At 47.7% G+C, this 25,570-nt stretch overlaps 1 protein-coding gene across 1 annotated transcript; it reads left to right on the forward strand.

Annotated features, from left to right (window-relative positions):
* The first annotated feature begins 330 nt into the window (after positions 1-330).
* LOC106604343 (tripartite motif-containing protein 16) lies at positions 331-25,418 on the forward strand. Its single transcript, XM_014198879.2, has 6 exons — positions 331-994; positions 3,275-3,370; positions 5,189-5,422; positions 24,240-24,399; positions 24,525-24,584; positions 24,821-25,418. The coding sequence occupies exons 1-6, from the start codon at positions 398-400 to the stop codon at positions 25,333-25,335; spliced, it is 1,662 nt and encodes a 553-aa protein (XP_014054354.2). The 5' UTR covers positions 331-397; the 3' UTR covers positions 25,336-25,418.
* The last annotated feature ends 152 nt before the right edge of the window (positions 25,419-25,570 follow it).

Below are 25,570 nucleotides of genomic sequence, written 5' to 3' on the forward strand. Positions count from 1 at the left end.
GATCAATATCAAGTCCCCTCCTTATTACAACCACTTAAGAATTATTATAGACACTTAAAATCAGTGTTATAACACATAAGTGTATTATAAGGCATTTTAAAGGTCATTAAAATAATTACAATATGTACTTCATAGAAACTGTTACCCTTTATATATTCTAACCACTCCATTTAATATTAAAGGTCCTAACCTAGGAACTAAAATATTTGTCTGCTTCTCAACGTTGCATGCAGTTCTCTCTCTCCCTTCCTCTAACCCCTCCCTCCTTCGAACCCTCTAAACTCACCTATCTGGCAGAACCAGAAAGTCCATACCTCCCAAAAACTAACTTCTGTGGAAACAAAACATATCTGAGTCTCTGTGTCGTCTGTCTTTGTGAGAGTGAACAACCATCAAAATGGCTCAGAATGGAGTTCTGCTGGACCAGGGCCAGTTCTGTTGTTCTGTCTGTCTGGATCTACTGAAAGAGCCAGTCACTACTGCCTGTGGACACAATTACTGTAGAATCTGTATTGAGGGCTGCTGGGATCAGGATGCTCTGAAAGGGGTCTATAGCTGTCCTCAGTGCAGAGAGACCTTCATTCCAAGGCCTAATCTGAGGAAAAATAACATGTTGGCTGATATGGTGGAGGAACTGAAGAAGACAAGACTCCAGGCTGCTCCCCCTCCTGCTCTGTGCTATGCTGGACCTGGAGATGTGGCATGTGATTTCTGCACTGGGACCAGAAAGCAGAAAGCCCTCATGTCCTGTTTGGTGTGTCTGGCCTCTTACTGTGAGACTCACCTCCAACCTCACTATGAATTTCCTGCATTAAAGAAGCACAAGCTGGTCAAAGCCACCGCACAACTACAAGAGAAGATCTGCTCTCATCATGACAAACTGCTGGAGGTTTATTGTCGTACCGATCAGCAGTGTATCTGTATGCTGTGTACAATGGATGAGCATAAAGGCCATGATACAGTGTCAGCTGCAGCAGAGAGGAATGAGAAACAGGTAAGACCAGAACAACTTGTTGGCGACTGTCTGATAGACAAATAATTAAAGATACAGTAGGAACTAAGGCTGTTTGAATATGAGATCATTCAAGTGAAATCGATCCAGGGCAGAACAAATATGATCACAAACTCCAGGGCGGCAGCGTTGGACTAGTAACCGAAAGCTTGCAAGATCTGACAAGGTACAAATCTGTCGTTCTGCCCCTAAACCAAGAATGTCATTGAAAATAAGAATTTGTTCTTAACTGACTTGCTTCCCTGGTGGCACAGGGGGTCTAAGGCAGTGCTAGCTGTGCCACCAGAGACTCTGGGTTTGAACCCAGGCTCTGTTGCAGCTGTGAAGCTAGTTCATCGCCATACTGTTTTTTTTTTCTTCAGATAGCCAAGTTAACCATGTCATCGCCCCCCCCCATAAAAGTCTTGAACCTCCGACTCCTGTGATATTTTGAGGAACAGACCCCTAGTTGACTGTTAGTTTACCTTACAGGTGAAATTAAATGTCGTTGATATTCAGCCAACGGCAACTATATAACGTTAGCCATATAAACATTACATCGAATCAAATGACCAACGTTTATCCACATATTTGGTTGATAGAGAGCTTTCCAACGATCCCATGACATGAACAAAGGTGCCTGTTGTTAGCTTGAGGGTCTTTAGTTTAGCTGGCTAAATTAGCTAATCCCACAATTTGCCGAGCGTTGTTCGGATTAGGGAAGGTTAGGCCGGCAGGGATGTCCTTGTCTCATGCAGTACATGCTGACCAGGTTGCGACTGGGAGGAGCGTGGGGCGGCGCACAATTTGCCGAGCGTTGTTCGGGTTAGGGAAGGTTAGGCCGGCAGGGATGTCCTTGTCTCATTGTGCACTAGTGACTCCTGTGGCGGGCTGGGTACATGCTGACCAGGTTGCACGGTGATTCCTGGCTTCCACATTGGTGCGGCTGGCTTCCGGGTTGGATGTGCGTTGTGTCAAGAAGCAGTGTGGCTTGGTTGTGTTTCGGAGGACGCATGGCTCTTGACCTTCGCCTCTCCTGAGTCCGTACGGGAGTTGCAGCAACAAGACTGTAACTACTACTAATTGGATACTATGAAATTGGTAAGAAAAAGGGGATAAAAAAGAAAATAAGAATGTGTTAGTAACTGACTTGCCTAGTTAAATAAAGGTAAAGTAAAAAAAGATTTATCATAATTTTTTTAAAGACTCAAACCAAGTTTATTCACACACTGGGTCATACAGCTGCAAAGACAAAGACACAAGAACATATATTTATAACCTCATACTAGGCGAGATCAACTACTTACACATCTAGACGGCCAATACATCTCTGTTGCTAGACAGGAACTTAATTGGTTCCTGTCACTGGTGTAGTCATGGTCCTGCCTGATGCTAGAACCTTGGTGGGTGTGGAAGTGTATGTGTGTGAGATAAGACTGTAGTAGGAGGGTCGTTGGGGTGGACCCCTCTGGCCCCCCTCCCAGAGGTGTCTTCTCACTTCATCTGTTGACTTGAACTTGAGACGAATTCCTGTCTCCTCCCTAGTTTTGCAGCTGGCCTGCCTTATCAGAGACTGAAACTAGACTGTTGAATTCCTGTCTCCTCCCTAGTTCTGCAGCTGGCCTGCCTTATCAGAGACTAACTAGACTGTTGAATTCCTGGCTCCTCCCTAGTTCTGCAGCTGGCCTGCCTTATCAGAGACTAACTAGACTGTTGAATTCCTGGCTCCTCTCTAGTTCTGCAGCTGGCCTGCCTTATCAGAAACTGAAACTAGTTGCCCTTTGTCTCCCTCTTTAGGAACATTGATATTCAACAATAACATATTTGAACAGAATATTTCAGCACTTCCCCTTGTCTCACTCAGTAACTTTCCATACACCAAGTTCCTATCCACCCTTCATTGACCCCAACATATACATTCCTTATACATGTAAAGTCATCAATATGTTATAGTATGGTAACATGAATAAGTCTATTTCAAGCTAGAAATCAACAAGTCAAACATCATTAGTTATCAAACATCATTATCATTTGTTATCAAACTTCTTTATCATTTGTTATCAAACACCATTATCATTCATTATCAAACACCCAATCAATGCCCTGATTTGTGTTCTGTTAAAACTATAATCATTCACATGTCAAAATAATGATATATTTTCACGAAGACACTTCCTCAATATTTGTATCCTTTTATTCTATGGGCCCTATGTCACATTACTATACTATTGATCTACTGGACAAATAAAGCTTGATAGCTCATTGAAGAGTGATTCTCCACAGAGGCAGCTGGGGATGAGTCAGCAGAAGGTCCAGCAGAGATTCCAGGAGAGAGAGAAGGAGCTGAAGGAGCTCCAACAGGCTGTGGAGTCTTTCAAGGTCAGTATTGTTGACCAGAGGAGACACCATTTCACTTCTCTCCTCCAGTCAGAGAGAGGGAGAGACAGGCTCCTATCCAATCCCACGACCTCCACTGTTGGGAACAGGCTGTCTGGACCCCTTTCAGAGAATAGACTGCTTAATGTAACCAACAGGATATGAACCCAGGTCTGAGTCACTGGCTTGCTGGTGTTCTTCCATGCCGTCCCTGGGAGGGGTGCGTCACTTGAGTGCGTTGAGTAACTGACGTTGTCTTCCTGTCTGGGTTGGCACCCCCCCTTGGGCTGTGCCGTGGTGGAGATCTTTGTGGGCTATGCTCGGCCTTGTCCCGGGATGGTATGTTGGTGGTTGGAGATATCCCTCTAGTGGTGTGGAGGCTGTGCTTTGGCAAAGTGGGTGGGGTTATATCCTACCTGTTTGGCCCTGTCCGGGGGTTTCATCGGATGGGGCCACAGTGTCTCCTGACCCCTCCTGTCTCAGCCTCCAGTATTTATGCTGCAGTAGATTATGTGTCGGGGGGCTAGGGTCAGTCTGTTACATCTGGAGTATTTCTCTTGTCTTTTCCGGTGTCCTGTGTGAATTTAAATATTCTTTCTTTCTTTCTTTCTTTCTTTCTTTCTCTCTCTCTCTCTCGGAGGACCTGAGCCCTTGGACCATGCCTCAGGACTACCTGTCTTGATGACTCCTTGCTGTCCCCAGTTCACCTGGCCGTGCTGCTGCTCCAGTTCCAACTGTTCTGCCCGCAGCTATGGAACCCTGACCTGTTCACCGGACATGCTACCTGTCCCAGACCTGCTGTTTTCAACTCTCTAGAGACAGCAGGAGCGGTAGCGATACTGTCAAAGATCGGCTATGAAAAAGCCAACTGACACTTACTCTTGTGTTACTGACTTGTTGCACCCTCGACAACTACTATGCTTATTATTATTTGACCATGCTGGTCATTTATGAACATTTGAACATCTAGGCCATGTGCTGTTATAATCTCCACCCGGCACAGCCAGAAGAGGACTGGCCACCCCTCATAGCCTGGTTCCTCTCTAGGTTTCTTCCTAGGTTTTGGCCTTTCTAGGGAGTTTTTCCTAGCCACCGTGCTTCTACACCTGCATTGCTTGCTGTTTGGGGTTTTAGGCTGGGTTTCTGTACAGCACTTTGAGATATCAGCTGATGTAAGAAGGGCTATATAAATACATTTGATTTGATTTGATTTGATTTACTGTGGGATAAACCAACATCATGACCATTACACCAAGAGGACATTCCCTTAGAAAGTGTCACGTTACAGCACAGATGCTGTATTTTCGATAGAGATGCAACAGAAGGACAACAAATTGTCAGACAGGGCACTTCCTGTATGGAATCTTCTCAGGTTTTGGCCTGCCATATGAGTTCTGTTATACTCACAGACAACATTCAAACAGTTTTAGAAACTTCAGAGTGTTTTCTATCCAAATCTACTACTAATATGCATATTCTCATTTCTGGGCAAGAGTAGTAACCAGTTTAAATCGGGTACGTTTTTTATCCGGCCGTGAAAATACTGCCCCCTAGCCCAGACAGGTGAAAGCCCATACACCGAATCGCTGGTTTCCTGCATTTGAATCCTCATCTACATACACCCACGCCTTACAATAGGCTACAAGCAGCAATATGATTGACATAAAATAGCATGCAACCAAAGACTATATGTCCCATGATTTTCTAAAATGGTCACTACCTACTGTCTCTCTCTCTGTCTCTCTCTCTCTCTCTGTCTCCCTCTCTGTCTCCCTCTCTGTCTCTCTCTCTGTCTCTCTCTCTGTCTCCCTCTCTTAACAGCGCTCTGCACAGGCAGCAGTGGAGGACAGTGATCAGATCTTTACTGAGCTGATCCGCTCCATTGAGAGAAGGAGCTCTGAGGTGAAGGAGCTGATCAGAGCCCAAGAGAAGGCTCAAGTGAGTCAAGCTGAAGGACTCCTGGAGCAACTGAAGCAGGAGATAGCTGAGCTGAGGAAGAGAAGCACTGAGCTGGAGCAGCTCTCACACACAGAGGATCACATCCATTTCCTCCAGGTAACTAAACTGCCTTGTTACATGTGATATGAAATTAACTTCATGTGAAATTATTCATCTCAATTATTATGTTGTCCTGTCTGTCTCTCTGTCCCTGTCTCTCCCTCTCTCTGTCCGCCTCTCTCTCTCTCTCTCTCTCTGTCCCTGTCTCTCCCTCTCTCTCTGTCCGTCCCTCTTTCTCTCTGTCCATCACTCTTTCTCTCTCTCTCTCTCTCTCTCTCTCTCTCTCTCTCTCTCTCTCTCTCTCTCTCTCTCTCTCTCTCTCTGTCCATCCCTGTCCCTCTCTCTCTCTGTCTGTCCCTCTCTCTCTCTCTCTGTCTGTCCCTCTCTCTCTCTCTCTCTCTGTCTGTCCCTCTCTCTCTCTCTGTCTGTCCCTCTCTCTCTCTCTCTGTCCGTCCCCCTCTCTCTCTCTGTCATCCGTCCCTCTCTCTCTCTCTGTCCGTCCCCCTCTCTCTCTCTGTCCATCCGTCCCACTCTCTCTGTCCATCCGTCCGTCTCTCTCTCTCTCTCTTTCCATCCGTCCGTCTCTCTCTCTCTCTCTCTCTCTCTCTCTCTCTCTGTCCATCCCTGTCTCTCCCTCTCTCTCTGTCCCTGTCTCTCCCTCTCTCTCTCTCCCTGTCTCTCCCTCTCTCTCTGTCCCTGTCTCTCTCTCTGTCTGTCTGTCTCTCTCTCTCTGTCCGTCCCTCTCTCTCTCTGTCCATCCGTCCCTCTCTCAATCTGTCCGTCCCTCTCTCTGTCCGTCCCTCTCTCTGTCCATCCGTCCGTCCCTCTCTCTGTCCGTCCCTCTCTCTCTGTCTGTCCCTCTCTCTGTCCGTCCCTCTCTCTCTGTCCGTCCCTCTCTTTCTGTCCGTCCCTCTCTGTGTCCGTCACTCTTTCTCTCTGTCCGTCACTCTCTCTCTCTCTCTCTCTCTCTGTCCCCGTCTCTCCCTATCTCTCTGTCCCTGTCTCTCCCTCTCTCTCTGTCCCTGTCTCTCCCTCTCTGTCTGCCCCTGTCTCTCTCTCTCTGTCCGTCCCTCTCTCTCTCTCTGTCTGTCCCTCTCTCTCTCTCTGTCCGTCTCTCTCTCTCTCTGTCTGTCCCTTTCTCTCTCTTTCTCTCTCTCTGTCCATCCCTCTCTCTCTCTCTCTCTGTCCCTCTCTCACTCTCTGTCCGTCCCTCTCTCACTCTCTGTCTGTCCCTTTCTGTCTCTGTCCGTCCCTTTCTGTCTGTCCGTCCCTCTCTCTCTGTCCGTCCCTCTCTCTCTCTCTGTCCGTCCCTCTCACTCTCTGTCCGTCCCTCTCTGTCTCTGTCTGTCCCTCTCACTTTCTGTCCGTCCCTCTCTCTCTCTCTGTCCGTCCCTCTCTCTCTCCATCTCCGTCCGTCCCTCTCTTCCTCTCTCCCTCTCTGTCCGTCCCTCTCTCCCTCTTTCTCTGTCCCTGTGTCTCCCTTTCTCTCTGTCCCTGTCTCTCACTCTCTCTCTGTCCCTCTCTCCCTCTCTCTCAGTCCCTGTCTCTCCCTCTCTCTCTGTCCTGTCTCTCCCTCTCTCTCTGTCCCTGTCTCTCCCTCTCTCTCTGTCCCTGTCTCTCCCACTCTCTCTGTCTGTCTGTCCCTCTCTCTGTCCGTCTCTATCTTTCTGTCCCTCTGTCCTCTGTCCCTCTCTGTCTGTCTGTCTGTTTGTCTGTCTGTCTGTCTGTCTGTCTGTCTGTCTGTCTGTCTGTCTGTCTGTCTGTCTGTCTGTCTGTCTGTCTGTCTGTCTGTCTGTCTGTCTGTCTGTCTGTCTGTCTCTCGCTCTTGCTCTCACTCTTGCTGTCCCTCTCTCTCTCTCTCTCTCTCTCTCTGTCCCTCTCTCTCTCTGTCCCTCTCACTCTCTGTCCCTCTCTCTCTCTGTCCCTCTCGCTCTCTCTGTCCCTCCCTCTCTCTCTCTCTCCTGCTGTCCATCTCTCTCTCTCTCTCTCTCTCTCTCTCTCTCTCTCTCTCTCTCTCTCTCTCTCGCTGTCCCTCTCTCGCTCTCGCTGTCCGTCTCTCTCTCTCGCTGTCCCTCTCTCTCTCTCTCTCTCTCGCTGTCTGTCTCTCTCTCTCTCTCTCGCTGTCTCTCTCTCTCTCACTGTCTCTCTCTCTCTTGCTGTTTCTCTCTCGCTGTCCCTCTCTCTCTCTTGCTGTCCCTCTCTCTCTCTCTCGCTGTCCCTCTCTCTCTCTCTCTCGCTGTCCCTCTCTCTCTCTCTCTCTCTCTCGCTGTCCCTCTCTCTCAAATTCAAATTCAAAAAAACATTGTGTCAATATTGCCAAGCAACAATGTATACAATATGCATTGTAATACAATAATAAACAATAACAAATAATAATTTGAAATGGCAGTAAATAATAATACAATATTAAATATAAAAATAATAACAATAAAAGTAGTAAAATAATAGTAAAATAGTAGAATGTAATAAATATAAAAATATAAATATGGAAATTGAATCTATAACTAACTTATAACTAAATTAACGGTCATCTTCACGATTACATCAGTACTACAACTACTATCATCATTACCACTACTACTACCACCACCATCACTAAACTGCTATCATTACCATTACCACCCATACTACTACTATTTGGAATGATAAACAACAATAATAATAGTAATAACAATAATAGTAATAATAAGTAAGTTACTGCTTACTATGCAGATGTTATTATTCAGTGTCCCTCAGGCTATGGCAGGCTGTCACGGTTGTCGTCGGGAATGGAGGACCAAAATGCAGCAGGAATGTGGATGCTCATCTTGATATTTATTTGCACCAAGAAAACACCAAAAATAACAAAAGAAGAACGAACAAACAACTAAACAGTCTTGTAAGGCTCACACACGCAAAACAAGAAACAATCTCCCACAAACACTAAACCAAACACATACCCATATATAGGACTCTCAATCAGAGGCAACGAGAAGGCACCTGCCTCCAATTGAGAGTCCACCCCCCATTAACCTAAACATAGAAATACAACTAATTAGACTAAACGTAGAAATACATAAACACAGAACAGTGCCCAAAAACCCCGGAATACATAAATCAAATACCCTTCTACAAAAACACCACCCCGAACCACATAAAACAAATACCCTCTGCCACGTCCTGACCAAACTACAATAACAAATAACCTTTATACTGGTCAGGACGTGACAGTACCCCCCCTAAAGGTGCAGACCCCGGATGCACCTCATAAAAAAATAAAAAAAATAAAACAACAACACAAAATCCCCCTAAACTAAAGGGAGGGAAGGGAGGGTGGCTGCCGTCACCGACAGCACTTGTGCTACACCCCCCCTCCCCAGCCCACCTATACAGGTGGTGGTTCAGGCTCCGGCCTACTGTCCTCCAGAATGCAGACAGACTTGATTAGTTTCGGGCCGTAGGCAGACTCCCCTTGTTCCGGCTCGTAGGCAGACCTCTTCCTTTCCACACTGTAGGCAGACTCATTAAATACATAGTTAATAATTTTTAGTTCCTGATCGTCAACTGACTTACTTAGTTTCGGGTCGCTGATAGACTACTTTGGTTCCGGGTCACAGGCAGACTCCTTCGGTTCCGGGTCACAGGCAGACCCCTTCGGTTCCGGGTCACAGGCAGACCCCCTCGGTTCCGGATCACAGGCAGACCCCCTCGGTTCCGGGTAACAGGCAGACCCCCTCGGTTCCGGGTCACAGGCAGACCCCTTCGGTTCCGGGTCACAGGTAGATTCCTTCGGTCCCGGGTAGACGGGCCACTCTGGCAGCTCTGGGCAGACGGGCCACTCTGGCAGATCTGGGCAGACGGGCCACTCTGGCAGATCTGGCGCGGCGGGCCACTCTGGCAGATCCGGCGTGGCGGGCCGCTCTGGCAGATCCGGCGAGGCGGGCCGCTCTGGCAGATCCGGCGAGGCGGGCCGCTCTGGCTGATCCGGGCAGACGGGCCGCTCTGGCTGATCCGGGCAGACGGGCCGCTCTGGCTGATCCTGGCAGACGGGCCGCTCTGGCGACTCCTGACTGGCGGGCGGCTCCGGCGACTCCTGACGGGCGGGCGGCTCCGGCGACTCCTGACTGGCGGGCGGCTCCGGCGACTCCTGACTGGCGGGCGGCTCCGGCGACTCCTGACGGGCGGGCGGCTCTGGTGACTCCTGACTGGCGGGCGGCTCTGGCGACTCCTGACTGGCAAGCGGCTGACGCACTAGATGCCTGATGCGTGGTGCTGGTACAGTAGGTATCAGCCTGGGAACACGCACCTCAGGGCTAGTGCGGGAAGCGGGAACAGGACAAGTCGGACTGGGCTGACGCACTGGAAGCCTGGTGCGTGGTGCTGGTACTGGAGGTATCAGCCTGGGAACACGTACCTCAGGGCTAGTGCGGAGAGCGGGAACAGGACGAGTCGGACTGGGCTGACGCGCTGGAAACCAGGTGCGTGGTGCTGGTACTGGACGTGCCAGACTAGGGGTTCGCACTTCAGGGATAGTGCGGGGAACGGGAACAGGACGAGTGGGACTGGGCTGACAAACTGGAGGCCTGGTGCGTGGTGCTGGTACCATCTTCACCAGACAGCTAGCATGCACCTCAGGACTAGTAATAAACGCTGACTCAGGTGATATCTTTAGGACACGCTCTGTAGGGCGAATGTCGTGCCTAATACACCAACACATTAGCTCTCTCATCCTTTTCTCCTCCAATTTTCCCATCAACTCCTTTATAGTCTCTGTTTCTCTCACCTCCAATTTTACCCGACTAGCTCTGGTTCCATCCTCGGCTCAGCCGATCTGTCCGTGTGCCCCCCCCAAAAAAAATTATCGGGGCTGCCTCTCCGGTTTCCTCACCAGTCGTGTTCCCCGGTAGCGTCCCCGGTCCTCACTAGACTTCCTCCATGGGCCCTCTCCGGCCAGAATCTGCTCCCACGTCCATTTCTCCCGCCAGTCCATATTGAATTCCCCTTGCTCCTTACTCTGCTGCTTGGTCCATTTGTGGTGGGAGATTCTGTCACGGTTGTCGTCGGGAATGGAGGACCAAAATGCAGCAGGAATGTGGATTCTCATCTTGATATTTATTTGCACCAAGAAAACACCAAAAATAACAAAAGAAGAACGAAGAACTAAACAGTCTTGTAAGGCTCACACACGCAAAACAAGAAACAATCTCCCACAAACACTAAACCAAACACATACCCATATATAGGACTCTCAATCACAGGCAACGAGAAGGCACCTGCCTCCAATTGAGAGTCCAACCCCCCATTAACCTAAACATAGAAATACAACTAACTAGACTAAACATAGAAATACATAAACACAGAACAGTGCCCAAAAACCCCGGAATACATAAATCAAATACCCTTCTACAAAAACACCACCCCGAACCACATAAAACAAATAGCCTCTGCCACGTCCTGACCAAACTACAATAACAAATAACCTTTAAACTGGTCAGGACGTGACATAGGCAAATACATATTTGGCTGCAAGAGGAGCTATTGCTCCTTCGCCCATGAGTAATTTTAGTTTTTCCTCTGGGTTTAATAAGTTCAAATTTGGAATAAATGTTGTCATTTCTGTGAATAAGGAATCTCTTTGTGAGGAATATTTATCACAGTAAAGGAGAAAGTGCATCTTTTTTTCTACCTCCCCTGTCGTGCAGTGACCACATACACGCTCCTCTTTGGGTAGCCATGTCTTTTAATGTCTGCCAGTTTCGATTGCCAATCGGTGGTCACTCAGCCTGTACTTGGTAAGGATCTGTCTCTGCTTCGTATCTCTGACAGAGTAGAGATAATCAGCCAGTTGGTCACTCAGCCGGTACTTGGTAAGGATCTGTCTCTGCTTCGTATCTCTGACAGAGTAGAGATAATCAGCCAATTCATATTCTCTGTTTAGGGTCAGACAGCAATTTAGTCGGCTTTGGGATTTTGTTTCTTTTTTCCAATGTTGTAAATATGAGTCCTTTGATTGGTTCATGATTTTGTTTATTTGAATTCTTTCTTTTGAAGCAGTGCTGGTGTCAGCTTGGTTGGTGAGGTCCAACACCAGCTGACTGAGAGGGCTCATTTCTGGGCTCAGCTCTTGGGTTTGGAGTGCTTTAACCTGTTAGGGCTAGGGGGCAGCATTTGCACGTCTGGATAAAAAAAAATCTACCCGATTTAATCTGGTTACTAATCCTACCCAGTAACTAGAATATGCATATACTTATTATATATGGATAGAAAACACTCTAAAGTTTCTAAAACTGTTTGAATGGTGTCTGTGAGTATAACAGAACTCATTTGGCAGGCAAAACCCTGAGACATTTTCTGACAGGAAGTGGATACCTGATGTGTTGTATTACCTTTAAACCTATCCCATTGAAAAACACAGGGGCTGAGGAATATTTTGGCACTTCCTATTGCTTCCACTAGATGTCACCAGCCTTTACAAAGTGTTTTGAGTCTTCTGGAGGGAGATCTAACCGAACAAGAGCCATGGAACGATGATGTCCCATTAGACACCTGGCGCGCGAGTTCATGTTGGGTACCCTCGTTCCAATACGTTATAAAAGAGTATGCATTCGTCCACCTTGAATATTATTCATGTTCTGGTTAAAAAAGCCCCTAATGATTTATGCTATACAACGTTTGACATGTTTGAACGAACGTAAATATATTTTTTCCCCTCGTTCATGACGAGAAGTCCGGCTGGCTTAGATCATGTGCTAACAAGACGGAGATTTTTGGACATAAATGATGAGCTTTTTTGAACAAAACTACATTCGTTATGGACCTGTGATACCTGGAAGTGACATCTGATGAAGAGAATCAAAGGTAATGGATTATTTACATAGTATTTTCGATTTTAGATCTCCCCAACATGACGTCTAGTCTGTATCGCAACGCGTATTTTTCTGGGCGCAGTGCTCAGATTATTGCAAAGTGTGATTTCCCAGTAAGGTTATTTTTAAATCTGGCAAGTTGATTGCGTTCAAGAGATGTAAATCTATAATTCTTTAAATGACAATATAATATTTTACCAATGTTTTCTAATTTTAATTATTTAATTTGTGACGCTGACTTGACTGCCGGTTATTGGAGGGAAACGATTTCCTCAACATCAAAAACTAGAATATGCATATACTTATTACATATAGATAGTAACCACCCTAAAGTTTCTAAAACTGTTTGAATGGTGTCTGTGAGTATAACAGAACTCATTTGGCAGGCAAAAACCTGAGAAGGTTTCATGCAGGAAGTGGCCTGTCTGACAAGGTGTTGTTGTTCTTGCTTCTGTTTATTGAAGAGTCAGGATCTTAGCTGTAATGTGACATTTCCTACGGCTCCAATAGGCTCTCAGAGCCCGGGAAAAACCTGAACGATGACGAGACAACCTCAGGCTGAAACACATAATCGCCTTTGCCAAGTGGCCCATCAGAGGACAATGGAATTAGGCGCGTGCCCGATTCGACCCAGTGATATATTTTCCTTCGGCTGTTTATCTAATTGCAGATTCCCGGTCGGAATATTATTGCTTTTTTACGAGAAAAATGGCATAAAAATTGATTTTAAACAGAGGTTGACATGCTTCGAAGTACGGTAATGAAATATTTACAAATCTTTTGTCACGAAATGCGCCGCACGAACAAAACGTCGCTGTTGGAACATAACTATGGATTATTTTGGACCATAGTTACAACCTTCGTTGTAAAGCCTTTTTGAAATCGGACAGTGTGGTTAGATTAACGAGAGTCTTGTCTTTAAATAGCTGTAAAATAGTCATATGTTTGAGAAATTGAAGTAATAGGATTTTTAAGGTATTTGAAAATCGCGCCACAGGATTCAACTGGCTGTTACGTAGGTGGGACGAATTCGTCCCGCCTGCCCCATAGAGGTTAAAGTTTCCCAATGCAGATATGGTCAGACCAAGGTAGGTGTAATTGTTAGTGTGTTCAATGATGGTGTTGTTCAGGGTGAATTTATATTTGTGTTTCTGACATCTGGTTTTCTTTTGGAAAATCATGATTTTCGTTTTTTGGAAATTTACTGCCAGGGCACAATTGTGGCAATATTGCTCTAGAATATTAATGTTCTGTTGAAGACCTTCTTTGGTTGGTGATAGAAGTACCAAGTCATCAGCATATAGCAGGTATTTCACCTCTGTGTCAAATAGTGTGAGTCCTGAGGCTGGAGAATGGTCCAACATGTCTGCTAATTCATTGATATAAATGTTGAAAAGGTTTGGACTCAAACTGCAGCCTTGTCTCACACCTCGACATTGTGAAAATAATTATGTTCTTTGGTTTTTGATTTTTATTGCACATTTATTTTATGTGTACATACATTTTATTAAGTCATACACCTTACCACCAAGCCCACCTTGGAGAATTTTGTAGAATAGCCCTTCATGCTAAATAGAATCAAATGCTTTTTTAAAGTCAATAAAGCAAGCAAAGATTTTGCCCTCTGTTTTTTGGTGGTCGTGTTTATTAATTAGTGTGTGTAAGGTGTATATATGGTCAGTAGTGTGATGGTTAGGGAGAAAGCCAATTTGACATTTACTTATTACATTTTTTTCTTGAAGAAAGGTTTGAATTCTTGAATTCAAAATGCTATTGAAAACCTTTCCCAAGTTACTGTTTACGCAAATTCCCCTGTAATTATTGGGGTCTGATTTGTCTCCACTTTTGTGAGTAGGGGAGATGAGCCCCTGGTTCCAGACATCAGGGAAGCAGCCAGAAGTTAAAACCATGTTGAACAATTTAAGCACAGCATTTTGCAACTCAGGTGTGCTGTTTTTCAGCATTTCATTTCTGATGTTGTCTAGACCACAAGCCTTCTTTGATTTAATAGATTTGAGCTTTTCATTTAGTTCTTGTTGGGTTGTTGGGTAATCTAATGGATTTTGGTTGTTTTTAATGACTGATTCAAGGATGTTCAATTTTCTTTAATTTCTAATTGGTTCTGTTGTAAGTCTTTTTGTGGGATGTTTTTGTATAGATTATCAAAATATGTTTTCCAAATTCCTACATCTTGTATGGCTAATTCTTGTGGCTTTGATGTGCTTAAATTGTTCCACATGTCCCAGAACTGATTTGGTCAATTGCGTTTTCAATTTCATCAAGTGTCTTGTTGGTATAATTCAATTTCTTGTGTTTCAGTGTTTGTTTATACTGTTGCAGAGTTTCAAAGTATTCATATCGTAGCTCTGGGTTTTTTTTGCTGCTTATGTTTTTCGTTTGACATCTGTCTTAGGTGTTTTCTAATTGTTTTACATTCATTATCAAACCATTTATCAGAAACATTTTGTTTTTTGTTTCTGATATTGCATTTCTTTGGTTTTCTCAAATTTGCTTTCGATGCTGCTTTTTGGAATATGCAGTTGATGTTTTGAGTAGCCGAATTGACATCATCTTTATTGTTTTGGTATTGTGAGATATTGAAAAACTGTATAGAGTTCATCATTTCATTTGATTTCAACGTTTCAATGAATCTCTGTGCACTGTTTGGAGCCCATCCGTAGGATTGGTTTATGTTGTAGAGTTTATTGGGCTGTTTTTTTGAATGAGTATTGCCGATTAATTTGTTCAGAAACACGTTGATCTGACTGTGATCTGACAATGGTGTCTGTGGTCTGACAGTGAATGCACTAACTTCCCTGGGCTAGGTGGGACACTTGCGTCCCACCCTAGTCAACAGCCAGTGGAATCGTGTGGTGCGAAATACAAATACCTCAAAAATGCTACAACTTCAATTTCTCAAACATATGACTATTTTACACCATTTTAAAGACAAGACTCTCGTTAATCTAACCACACTGTCCGATTTCAAAAAGGCTTTACAGCGAAAGCAAAACATTATATTATGTCAGGAGAGTACCCTGCCAAAAATAATCACACAGCCATTTTCAAAGCAAGCATTTATATCACAAAAACCAAAACCACAGCTAAATGCAGCACTAACCTTTGATGATCTTCATCAGATGACACTCCTAGGACATTATGTTATACAATACATGCATGTTTTGTTCAATAAAGTTCATATTTATATCCAAAACCAGCTTTTTACATTAGCATGTGACGTTCAGAACTAGCATACCCACCGCAAACTTCCGGTGAATTTACTAAATTACTCATGATTAACGTTCACAAAATACATAACAATTATTTTAAGAATTATAGATACAGAACTCCTTTATGCAATCGCAGTGTCAGATTTTAAAATTACTTTTCGGCGAAAGCACATTTTGCAATATTCTGAGCACATAGTCCGGCCATCACGGCTAGCTATTTTGACACCCACCAAGTTTGGCCCTCACCAAACTCAGAATTACTATTAGAAAAATTGGATTACCTTTGCTGTTCTTTGTCAGAATGCACTCCCAGGACTTCTACTTCAACAACAAATGTTGTTTTGGTTCCAAATAATCCATAGTTATATCCAAATACCTCCGTTTTGTTCATGCGTTTAGGTCACTATCCGAAGGGTGACGCGCGAGCGCATTTCGTGACAAAACATTTCAAAATGTTCCATTACCGTACTTCGAAGCATGTCAAATGCTGTTTAAAATCAATTTTTATGCTATTTTTCTCGTAAAATATTTTTAATATTCCAACCGGGCGACGTTGTATTCATTCAAAGGCTGAGAGAATTTTTTTTAGAATTCTCATGAACGCGCATCTCCAGTGTCACTGTTCCCAGGCTGACCACTCACAAATTCTCCTTCTGTTCTTCGCCCAGAGACAGCAGACACCCCATTACACTTTCTGGCACCTTCTGAGAGCCAATGGAAGCCTTAGAAAATGTCACGTTACAGCAGAGATGCTGTATTTTTTATAGAGATGCAACTGAAGGACAACAAATTGTCAGACAGGGCACTTCCTGTATGGAATCTTCTCAGGTTTTGGCCTGTGTTTTCTATCCAAATCCACTAATTATATGCATATTCTCGTTTCTGGGCAGGAGTAGTAACCAGTTTAAATCAGGTTCGTTTTTTATCTGGCCGTGCAAATACTGCCCCCTAGTCCCAACAGGCGAATGGAGGAGGGGTCGATGTCAGTGATGGCATAATCGACTACACTTGTCCCAAGAGCTGAGCAGTAAGTAAACCGACCTAAAGAGTCCCTTCTGACTCTACCATTAAGCATGTACAGGCCTAAGGCTCGACAGAGATTCACTAACTCCTTCTCATTTTTGTTCAGTATTTGGTCAGGACTGTTTCTATTATTTATAATAGGGCTACTGTACAAGGAGGGGTGTCCAAATATGTGGTAGTTACCTCCCTCATCAGTGTAGTCAGGCTCAGAACCTGTTCTTGCATTGAAATCTCCACAAAGAAGCACTTTACCCTCTGCCTGAAATGTAATGATGTCACGTCCTGACCAGCAGATGGAGCTAGTGTTTTAGTTTTGGTCAGGACGTGGCATGTTTGTGTTGGGTATGTTTGTATTGTTGATTGGGACTTCCAATTGAAGGCAGGTGTGTTGAGTTGCCGTTGATTGGAAGTCCTATATAGGTGTGTGTGTTTATCTTTGGGGTTGTGGGTGGTTGTTTTGCACTGCGTTTTTTAGCCTGCAAACTGTTGCTGCTGTCATGTTTATTGTTTCCTGTGGATGCTTTACTCCTTTTGTTGGTTAATTAAAAAATGAGTATTCACATACCTGCTGCGCCTTGGTTCATTTCAGAAGACAGCCGTTACAGAACCACCCACCAAACAAGGACCAAGCAGCGGAAGAGGAAGGAGTAGCGACAGGAGAGAAAAAGGGAGGAATGGACATGGGAGGACGTCCTGGACGGCAAGGGAGCCTACACCTGGGAAGAGATCCTGGCCGGAAGGGATCGCCTCCCATGGGAACAGGTGGAGGCACTCAGGAGAGTGGAGGCAGCTGGACAGAGGAACCATCGGGAACGTTACGCTGGAACACGGTTGGCTAGGAAACCCGAGAGGCAGCCCCAAGATTTTTTGGGGGGGGCACACAGGTAGCTTGGCCAGGCCAGGGAAGAGCCGTAAGCCAGCTACCCGTGACTACAGGGAGGTGCATATGAGGTGGAGGGCGCCATGTTACGCTGTGGTACGCACCATCTCGCCGATACGGACGCACAGCCCAGTTCGCCCAGTACCAGCGCCCCGCAGGTGCCAGGGCAAGGTGAGCATCGAACCGGAAGGGGGGATGCCAACCCTACAATCAAGACCGCCAGCGCGCCCTTTCGGTCCGGTGTTTCCCGCCAGACGCACTAGCATGGAGGTGCGTGTCTCCAGGCTGGCACGTCCTATACCAGCCCCACGCATCAGGAGTCTAGTGTGTCAACCCAGCCTCGCCAGTCAACAGTCGTCAGAGCTGCCCGCCAGTCAACAGTCGTCAGAGCTGCCCGCCAGTCAACAGTCGTCAGAACTGCCCGAGTGGCCAGACTGCCCTGAACTGCCCGAGTGGCCAGACTGACCTGAACTGCCCGAGTGTTCAGACTGCCCTGAACTGCCCGAGTGGCCAGACTGCCCTCCGGCCCAGCCCGAGGGGCCCTCCTGCCCTCGGCCCAGCCCGAGGGGCCCTCCTGTCTCCCGGCCCAGCCCGAGGGGCCCTCCTGTCCCCGGCCCAGCCCGAGGGGCCCTCCTGTCCCCCGGCCCAGCCCGAGGGGCCCTCCTGTCCCCCGGCCCAGCCCGAGGGGCCCTCCTGTCCCCCGGTCCAGCCCGAGTGGTCCGTCTGCCAGGGTCAGCCCGAGTGGCCCGTCTGCCCGGCGCAGCTATCGGCGCCATCAAAGTGGGCGACGCCGAAGGTGGAGCGAGGTCCACGGCCTGCACCTGAGCCACCTCCAGGATAGGTGGGTTGGGGAGGGAGGGTGTAGCACAGTGCCGTCGGTGACGGCAGCCACCCTCCCTTCCCTCCCTTATTGTTTAAGGGTTATTGTTTATGGGTTTTTTGTTGGTGTTTTTCTGTTGGTAGGTGCATTCCGGGGTCTGCACCTTGAGGGGGGGTACTGTCACGTCCTGACCAGCAGATGGAGCTAGTGTTTTAGTTTTGGTCAGGACGTGGCATGTTTGTGTTGGGTATGTTTGTATTGTTGATTGGGACTTCCAATTGAAGGCAGGTGTGTTGAGTTGCCTTTGATTGGAAGTCCTATATAGGTGTGTGTGTTTATCTTTGGGGTTGTGGGTGGTTGTTTTGCACTGCGTTTTTTAGCCTGCAAACTGTTGCTGCTGTCATGTTTATTGTTTCCTGTGGATGCTTTACTCCTTTTGTTGGTTAATTAAAAAATTAGTATTCACATACCTGCTGCGCCTTGGTTCATTTCAGAAGACAGCCGTTACAAATGATTTCTGTGTGGAGATTGTCGAAAAACTGATCATCATAATATGGTGAATCTGAAGGAGGAGCATAAGCTGCACATATGTATACATCATTGTCACAGTAGATTGTACCTTTGTTAAGTTTTAGCCAAATGTGACTGGTACCTTTTTTCATTTCATTCAGTGCTAAGTCCTGCTTATGCCAAATTATGATTCCACCTGAGTCTCGGCCCCGTTTAACATTTTTATGTTTGATTGATGGTAGTAAACTTTCTCTATAGCCTGAGGGACACTGAGTATCTATGTCTCCACGACACCATGTTTCCAGTAGGATTATGATGTCCTGTCCCTTGATGTTTTTAATCAATTCTGGATTTGTTGTTTTATAACCAAAATGTGAAGAGTTTAGGCCCTGGAAATTCCAAGAGCTGATAGTTAATGATCTCATTTATAATAAGTGATATTCACTGGTTTGAGTAAAGTACATTGAAAAAAAACTAAATACTAATAATATACATATACTGCTCAAAAAATAAAGGGAACACTTAAACAACACATCCTAGTGTAAGGGCTGTCTTCAGGAATGGACCAAAATGCAGCGGAGTTAGTATTCATCTTTCAATTTAATTAGAAAGAACACTATAACAAACAAAACAAGGAAACTGACAGCCAACAGTCCTGTCAGGTGCAAACACACTAAACAAGAAACAATTACCCACGAAACACAAAGGAAACCTAGGCAACTTATGTGTGACTCCCAATCAACCACAACCCTCTACAGCTGTGCTTGATTGGAAGTCACACGGCCAAAATCAATGAAACAATAAAAAACACACACTCCCTTCTGCCACGTCCTGACCCAACTACACCCTCTACTGGTCAGGACGTGACAGTACCCCCCCCTCAAGGTGCAGACCCCGGGATGCACCTAAAAAAAGAACACACAAGAAAATCCCCAACAAAAAGGAACACCTAAACAGTAAGGGAGGGAAGGGAGGGTGGCTGCCGTCACCGACGGCACTGTGCTACACCCTCCCTCCCCAACCCACCTATCCTGGAGGTGGCTCAGGTGCAGGACGTGGACCTCGCTCCACCTTCGGCGTCGCCCACTTTGGTGGCGCCGATAGCTGCGCCGGGCAGAACGGGCCACTCGGGCTGACCCTGGCAGACAGACCACTCGGGCTGGGCCGGAGGACTGGAGGGCCACTCGGGCTGGGCCGGAGGACAGGAGGGCCCCTCGGGCTGGGCCGGAGGGCAGGAGGGCCCCTCGGGATGGGCCGGAGGGCAGGAGGGCCCCTCGGGCTGGGCCGGAGAGCAGGAGGGCCCCTCGGGCTGGGCCGGAGAGCAGGAGGGCCCCTCGGGCTGGGCCGGAGAGCAGGAGGGCCCCTCGGGCTGGGCCGGAGGGCAGGAGGGCCCCTCGGGCTGGGCCGGAGGGCAGGAGGGCCACTCGGGCTGGGCCGGAGGGCAGGAGGGCCCCTCGGGCTGGGCCGGAGGGCAGGAGGGCCACTCGGGCTGGGCCGGAGGGCAGGAGGGCCACTCGGGCTGGGCCGGAGGGCAGGAGGGCCACTCGGGCTGGGCCGGAGGACAGGCAGGGCACCCTGGCAGATCCTGGCAGGCGGGCACCTCTGGCAGCTCCGGGCAGTCTGGCCACTCCGGCAGCTCCGGGCAGTCTGGCCACTCCGGCAGCTCAGGGCAGTCTGGCCACTCGGGCAGTTCAGGGCAGTCTGGCCACTCGGGCAGTTCAGGGCAGTCTGGCCACTCGGGCAGTTCAGGGCAGTCTGGCCACTCGGGCAGTTCAGGGCAGTCTGGCCACTCGGGCAGTTCAGGGCAGTCTGGCCACTCGGGTAGTTCAGGGCAGTCTGGCCACTCCGGCAGTTCAGGGCAGTCTGGCCACTCCGGCAGTTCAGGGCAGTCTGGCCACTCCGGCAGTTCAGGGCAGTCTGGCCACTCCGGCAGTTCAGGGCAGTCTGGCCACTCCGGCAGTTCAGGGCAGTCTGACGACTGTTGACTGGCGGGCAGCTCTGACGACTGTTGAATGGCGGGCAGCTCTGACGACTGTTGAATGGCGGGCAGCTCTGACGACTGTTGAATGGCGGGCAGCTCTGACGACTGTTGACTGGCGGGCAGCTCTGACGACTGTTGACTGGCGGGCAGCTCTGACGACTGTTGACTGGCGGGCAGCTCTGACGACTGTTGACTGGCGGGCAGCTCTGACGACTGTTGACTGGCGGGCAGCTCTGGTGACTGTTGACTGGCGGGCAGCTCTGGTGACTGTTGACTGGCGGGCAGCTCTGGTGACAGTTGACTGGCGGGCAGCTCTGGTGACTGTGGCAGTTCCGGGCAGTCTGGCCACTCTGGCAGTTCCGGCTCAGGATTCACCAGGCTGGGGAGACATAACGGAGCCCTGGCTCTGGGCGCAGGCCCTGGACTCACCAGTCTGGGAAGACCCGCTGGAGGCCTGGTTTGAGGAGGTGGCACAGGAGAGACCAGGGTGGAGAGACCCACTGGAGGACTGGTCTGCGGAGGAGACACGGGCTTGACCAGGATAGGGAGACCAACTGGAGGACTGGTCCGTGGAGGAGGCACGGGCTTGACCAAGATAGGGAGACCCACTGGAGGACTGGTCTGTGGAGGAGACACAGGCTTGACCAGGATAGGGAGACCCATTGGAGTACTGGTCCGTGGAGGAGACACGGGCTTGACCAGGATAGGAAGACATGCAGGAGGCTTGGTTCTGGGCGTAGGCACAGGACGTGCAGGGTTGGGAAGACATACAGGAGGCCTGTTTCTGGGCGCAGGCACAGTCTTTACCAGACAACCAGCACGCACCTCAGGACGAGTATGGAGAGCTGCCTCAGGTGACATCATTCCCACGACACGCTCATTAGGGCGAATGCCGTACTTAATGCACCATACTAGCAGCTCTCTCATCTCTCTCTCTCCTAATTTCCCCATTAATCCCGTCACAGTCTCTGTCTCATATCCCTCGCTCACCTCCAATGTCATCCCGACTGGCTCTGGTTCCGACCTCAGCTCCACCGACTGTCCCGTGTGCCCCCCCCAAAAAAAATCCTTGGGGCTGCCTCTCGCGCTCGTTGCGCTCTCTCTCCTCGTAATAGCGCCTCTCCGCTCTCGCCGCTTCAATCTCCCACTGCGGGAGGCGATATTCCCCAGCCTGAGTCCATGGTCCCTCTCCGTCCAGGATCTGTTCCCAAGTCCATTGGTCCATAACGCTATACTCCTGCTGCTCCTTCCTCTTCCGCCTCTTGGTCCGGGTTTGGTGGGTAATTCTGTAAGGGCTGTCTTCAGGAATGGACCAAAATGCAGCGGAGTTAGTATTCATCTTTCAATTTAATTAGAAAAAACACTATAACAAACAAAACAAGGAAACTGACAGCCAACAGTCCTGTCAGGTGCAAACACACTAAACAAGAAACAATTACCCACGAAACACAAAGGAAACCTAGGCAACTTATGTGTGACTCCCAATCAACCACAACCCTCTACAGCTGTGCTTGATTGGAAGTCACACGCCAAAATCAATGAAACAATAAAAAACACACACTCCCTTCTGCCACGTCCTGACCCAACTACACCCTCTACTGGTCAGGACGTGACACCTAGATCTGAATGAAAGAAATAATCTTATTAAATACTTTTTTCTTTACATAGTTGAATGTGCTGACAACAAAATCACACAAAAATAATCAATGGAAATCCAATTTATCAACCCATGGAGGTCTGGATTTGGAGTCACACTCAAAATTAAAGTGGAAAACCACACTACAGGCTGATCCAACTTTGATGTAATGTCCTTAAAACAAGTCAAAATGAGGCTCAGTAGTGTGTGTGGCCTCCACGTGCCTGTATGACCTCCCTACAACGCCTGGGCATGCTCCTGATGAGGTGGCGGATGGTCTCCTGAGGGATCTCCTCCCAGACCTGGACTAAAGCATCCATCAACTCCTGGACAGTCTGTGGTGCAACGTGGCGTTGGTGGATGGAGCAAGACATGATGTCCCAGATGTGCTCAATTGGATTCAGGTCTGGGGAACGGGCGGGCCAGTCCATAGCATCAATGCCTTCCTCTTGCAGGAACTGCTGACACACTCCAGCCACATGAGGTCTAGCATTGTCTTGCATTAGGAGGAACCCAGGGCCAACCGCACCAGCATATGGTCTCACAAGGGGTCTGAGGATCTCATCTCGGTACCTAATGGCAGTCAGGCTACCTCTGGCGAGCACATGAAGGGCTGTGCGGCACCCCAAAGAAATGCCACCCCACACCATGACTGATCCATCTGCCAAACCGGTCATGCTGGAGGATGTTGCAGGCAGCAGAACGTTCTCCACAGCGTCTCCAGACTCTGTCACGTCTGTCACGTGCTCAGTGTGAACCTGCTTTCATCTGTGAAGAGCACAGGGCGCCAGTGGCGAATTTGCCAATGTTGGTGTTCTCTGGCAAATGCCAAACGTCCTGCACGGTGTTGGGCTGTAAGCACAACCCCCACCTGTGGACGTCGGGCCCTCATACCACCCTCATGGAGTCTGTTTCTGACCGTTTGAGCAGACACATGCACATTTGTGGCCTGCTGGAGGTCATTTTGCAGGGCTCTGGCAGTGCTTCTCCTGCTCCTCCTTGCACAAAGGCGGAGGTAGCGGTCCTGCTGCTGGGTTGTTGCCCTCCTACGGCCTCCTCCACGTCTCCTGATGTACTGGCCTGTCTCTTGGTAGCGCCTCCATGCTCTGGACACTACGCTGACAGACACAGCAAACCTTCTATCCACAGCTCGCATTGATGTGCCATCCTGGATGAGCTGCACTACCTGAGACACTTGTGTGGGTTGTAGACTCCGTCTCATGCTACCACTAGAGTGAAAGCACCGCCAGCATTCAAAAGTGACCAAAACATCAGCCAGGAAGCATAGGAAGTGAGAAGTGGTCTGTGGTCCCCACCTGCAGAACCACTCCTTTATTGGGGGTGTCCTGCTAATTGCCTATTATTTCCACCTGTTGTCTATTCCATTTGCACAACAGCATGTGAAATTTATTGTCAATCAGTGTTGCTTCCTAAGTGGACAGTTTGATTTCACAGAAGTGTGATTGACTTGGAGTTACATTGTGTTGTTTAAGTGTTCCCTTTATTTTTTTGAGCAGTGTACATACATACATACATACATACATACATACATACATACATTACTATAATACCGGTGTCAATAAAATTAAGAATAGTTGTAAACAAATGAATAAGATTGCATGAAAAATAAGTACAATGCAATCTGCAACCGTGTGTGTGTGTGTGTGTGTGTGTGTGTGTGTGTGTGAATTAAATCTCCCTCTCTCTCTCTCTCTGTCCGTCCTTCTCTGTCTCTGTCTCTGTCCCTCTCTCTCTCCCTCGGTCCCTCTCTCTCTCTCTCTCTCGCTCTCTCTCTCTCTCTCTCTCTGTCTGTCCTTCTCTGTCTCTGTCTCTGTCCCTCTCTCTGCCTCGGTCCCTCTCTCTCTCTCTCTCTCTTGCTCTCTCTCTCTCTGTCCGTCCCTCTCTCTCTCTGTCTCTCTCTGTCTCTCTCTCTGTCTCTCTCTCTCCAGAGTTATCAGTCTCTCTCCAGTATCAGTGTATCTTCAGACTTACCCAGCATCGTTGTCCGTCCACTTCAGTACTTTGGAGATGTGAGTAAGACTGTGTCTGAACTGAGAGAGAAACTAGAAGACTTCCTTAAAGGAGAATGGACCAAGATCTCCACTACAGGTGTGTTGAAAACAATAAGAACATCAACTTTCGACCATTGAAAGTTCCCTACTAGTCATATACATGTGGAATATGGTATGATGATAACATTCCCTCTCTCTGTCAATGTGTTTGTGTGTCTGTAGTGAATATAGTGGATGTTTTACTGCCTCCAGAGCCCAAGACCAGAGAACAGTTGTTACAATGTGAGTCTCTTTATTGTGAAGTAACTAACAGTCACTTTTTACTGACACTCCTAACAATCCCTCTAGAAATATATAGCAATAGTAGATCTAATCAAAGACTGGGTATCTATCTGACTCCTCATATTTCTCTGATTTGATCTCTGATATGCTCTAATCAAAGACAGGGTAGATACAGTATCTGACTTAACTTATTGTTCTGACTCCCCTCATTGGTCTCTGCTCTGCTCTTCTCCCAGATTCCTGTCAACTCACACTGGACCCAAACACAGCATACACACACCTCTCTCTGTCTGAAGGGAACAGAAAGGTGACCCATACAGGCCAAGTCCAACCGTATCCTGACCATCCAGACAGATTCATCAACTACTGTCAGGTTCTGTGTAGAGAGGGTCTGTCTGGATGCTGTTACTGGGAGGTGGAGTGGACTAGGGACAGGGTTGAAACAGCAGTCTCATATAAAGACATCAGCAGAACAGGGTCAGATGGTGGATTTGGAAACAATAACAAGTCCTGGAGTTTACAGTGCTATAGAGGTGGTTATTGTTTCATACACAATAATGTTAAGACTAAAGTATCAGGCCCTCAGTCCTCCAGAGTAGGAGTGTACCTGGATCACAAGGCAGGTACTCTGTCCTTCTACAGTGTCTCTGACACAATGACCCTCCTCCACAGAGTCCAGACCACATTCACTCAGCCCCTCTATCCTGGGTTTTATCTCTGTTATAGTACTGCTGAGCTGGTTAAACTGTAGTAGGGTCCACATAGATACTAGTCATGCTGGTGTAGTCTATAGCTGAGCTGGTTAAACTGTAGTAGGGTCCACATAGATACTAGTCATGCTGGTGTAGTCTATAGCTGAGCTGGTTAAACTGTAGTAGGGTCCACATAGATACTAGTCATGCTGGTGTAGTCTATAGCTGAGCTGGTTAAACTGTAGTAGGGTCCACATAGATACTAGTCATGCTGGTGTAGTCTATAGCTGAGCT

Source organism: Salmo salar, chromosome ssa23 (assembly GCF_905237065.1).
Source record: "Salmo salar chromosome ssa23, Ssal_v3.1, whole genome shotgun sequence".
NCBI classification, from domain to species: domain Eukaryota; kingdom Metazoa; phylum Chordata; class Actinopteri; order Salmoniformes; family Salmonidae; genus Salmo; species Salmo salar.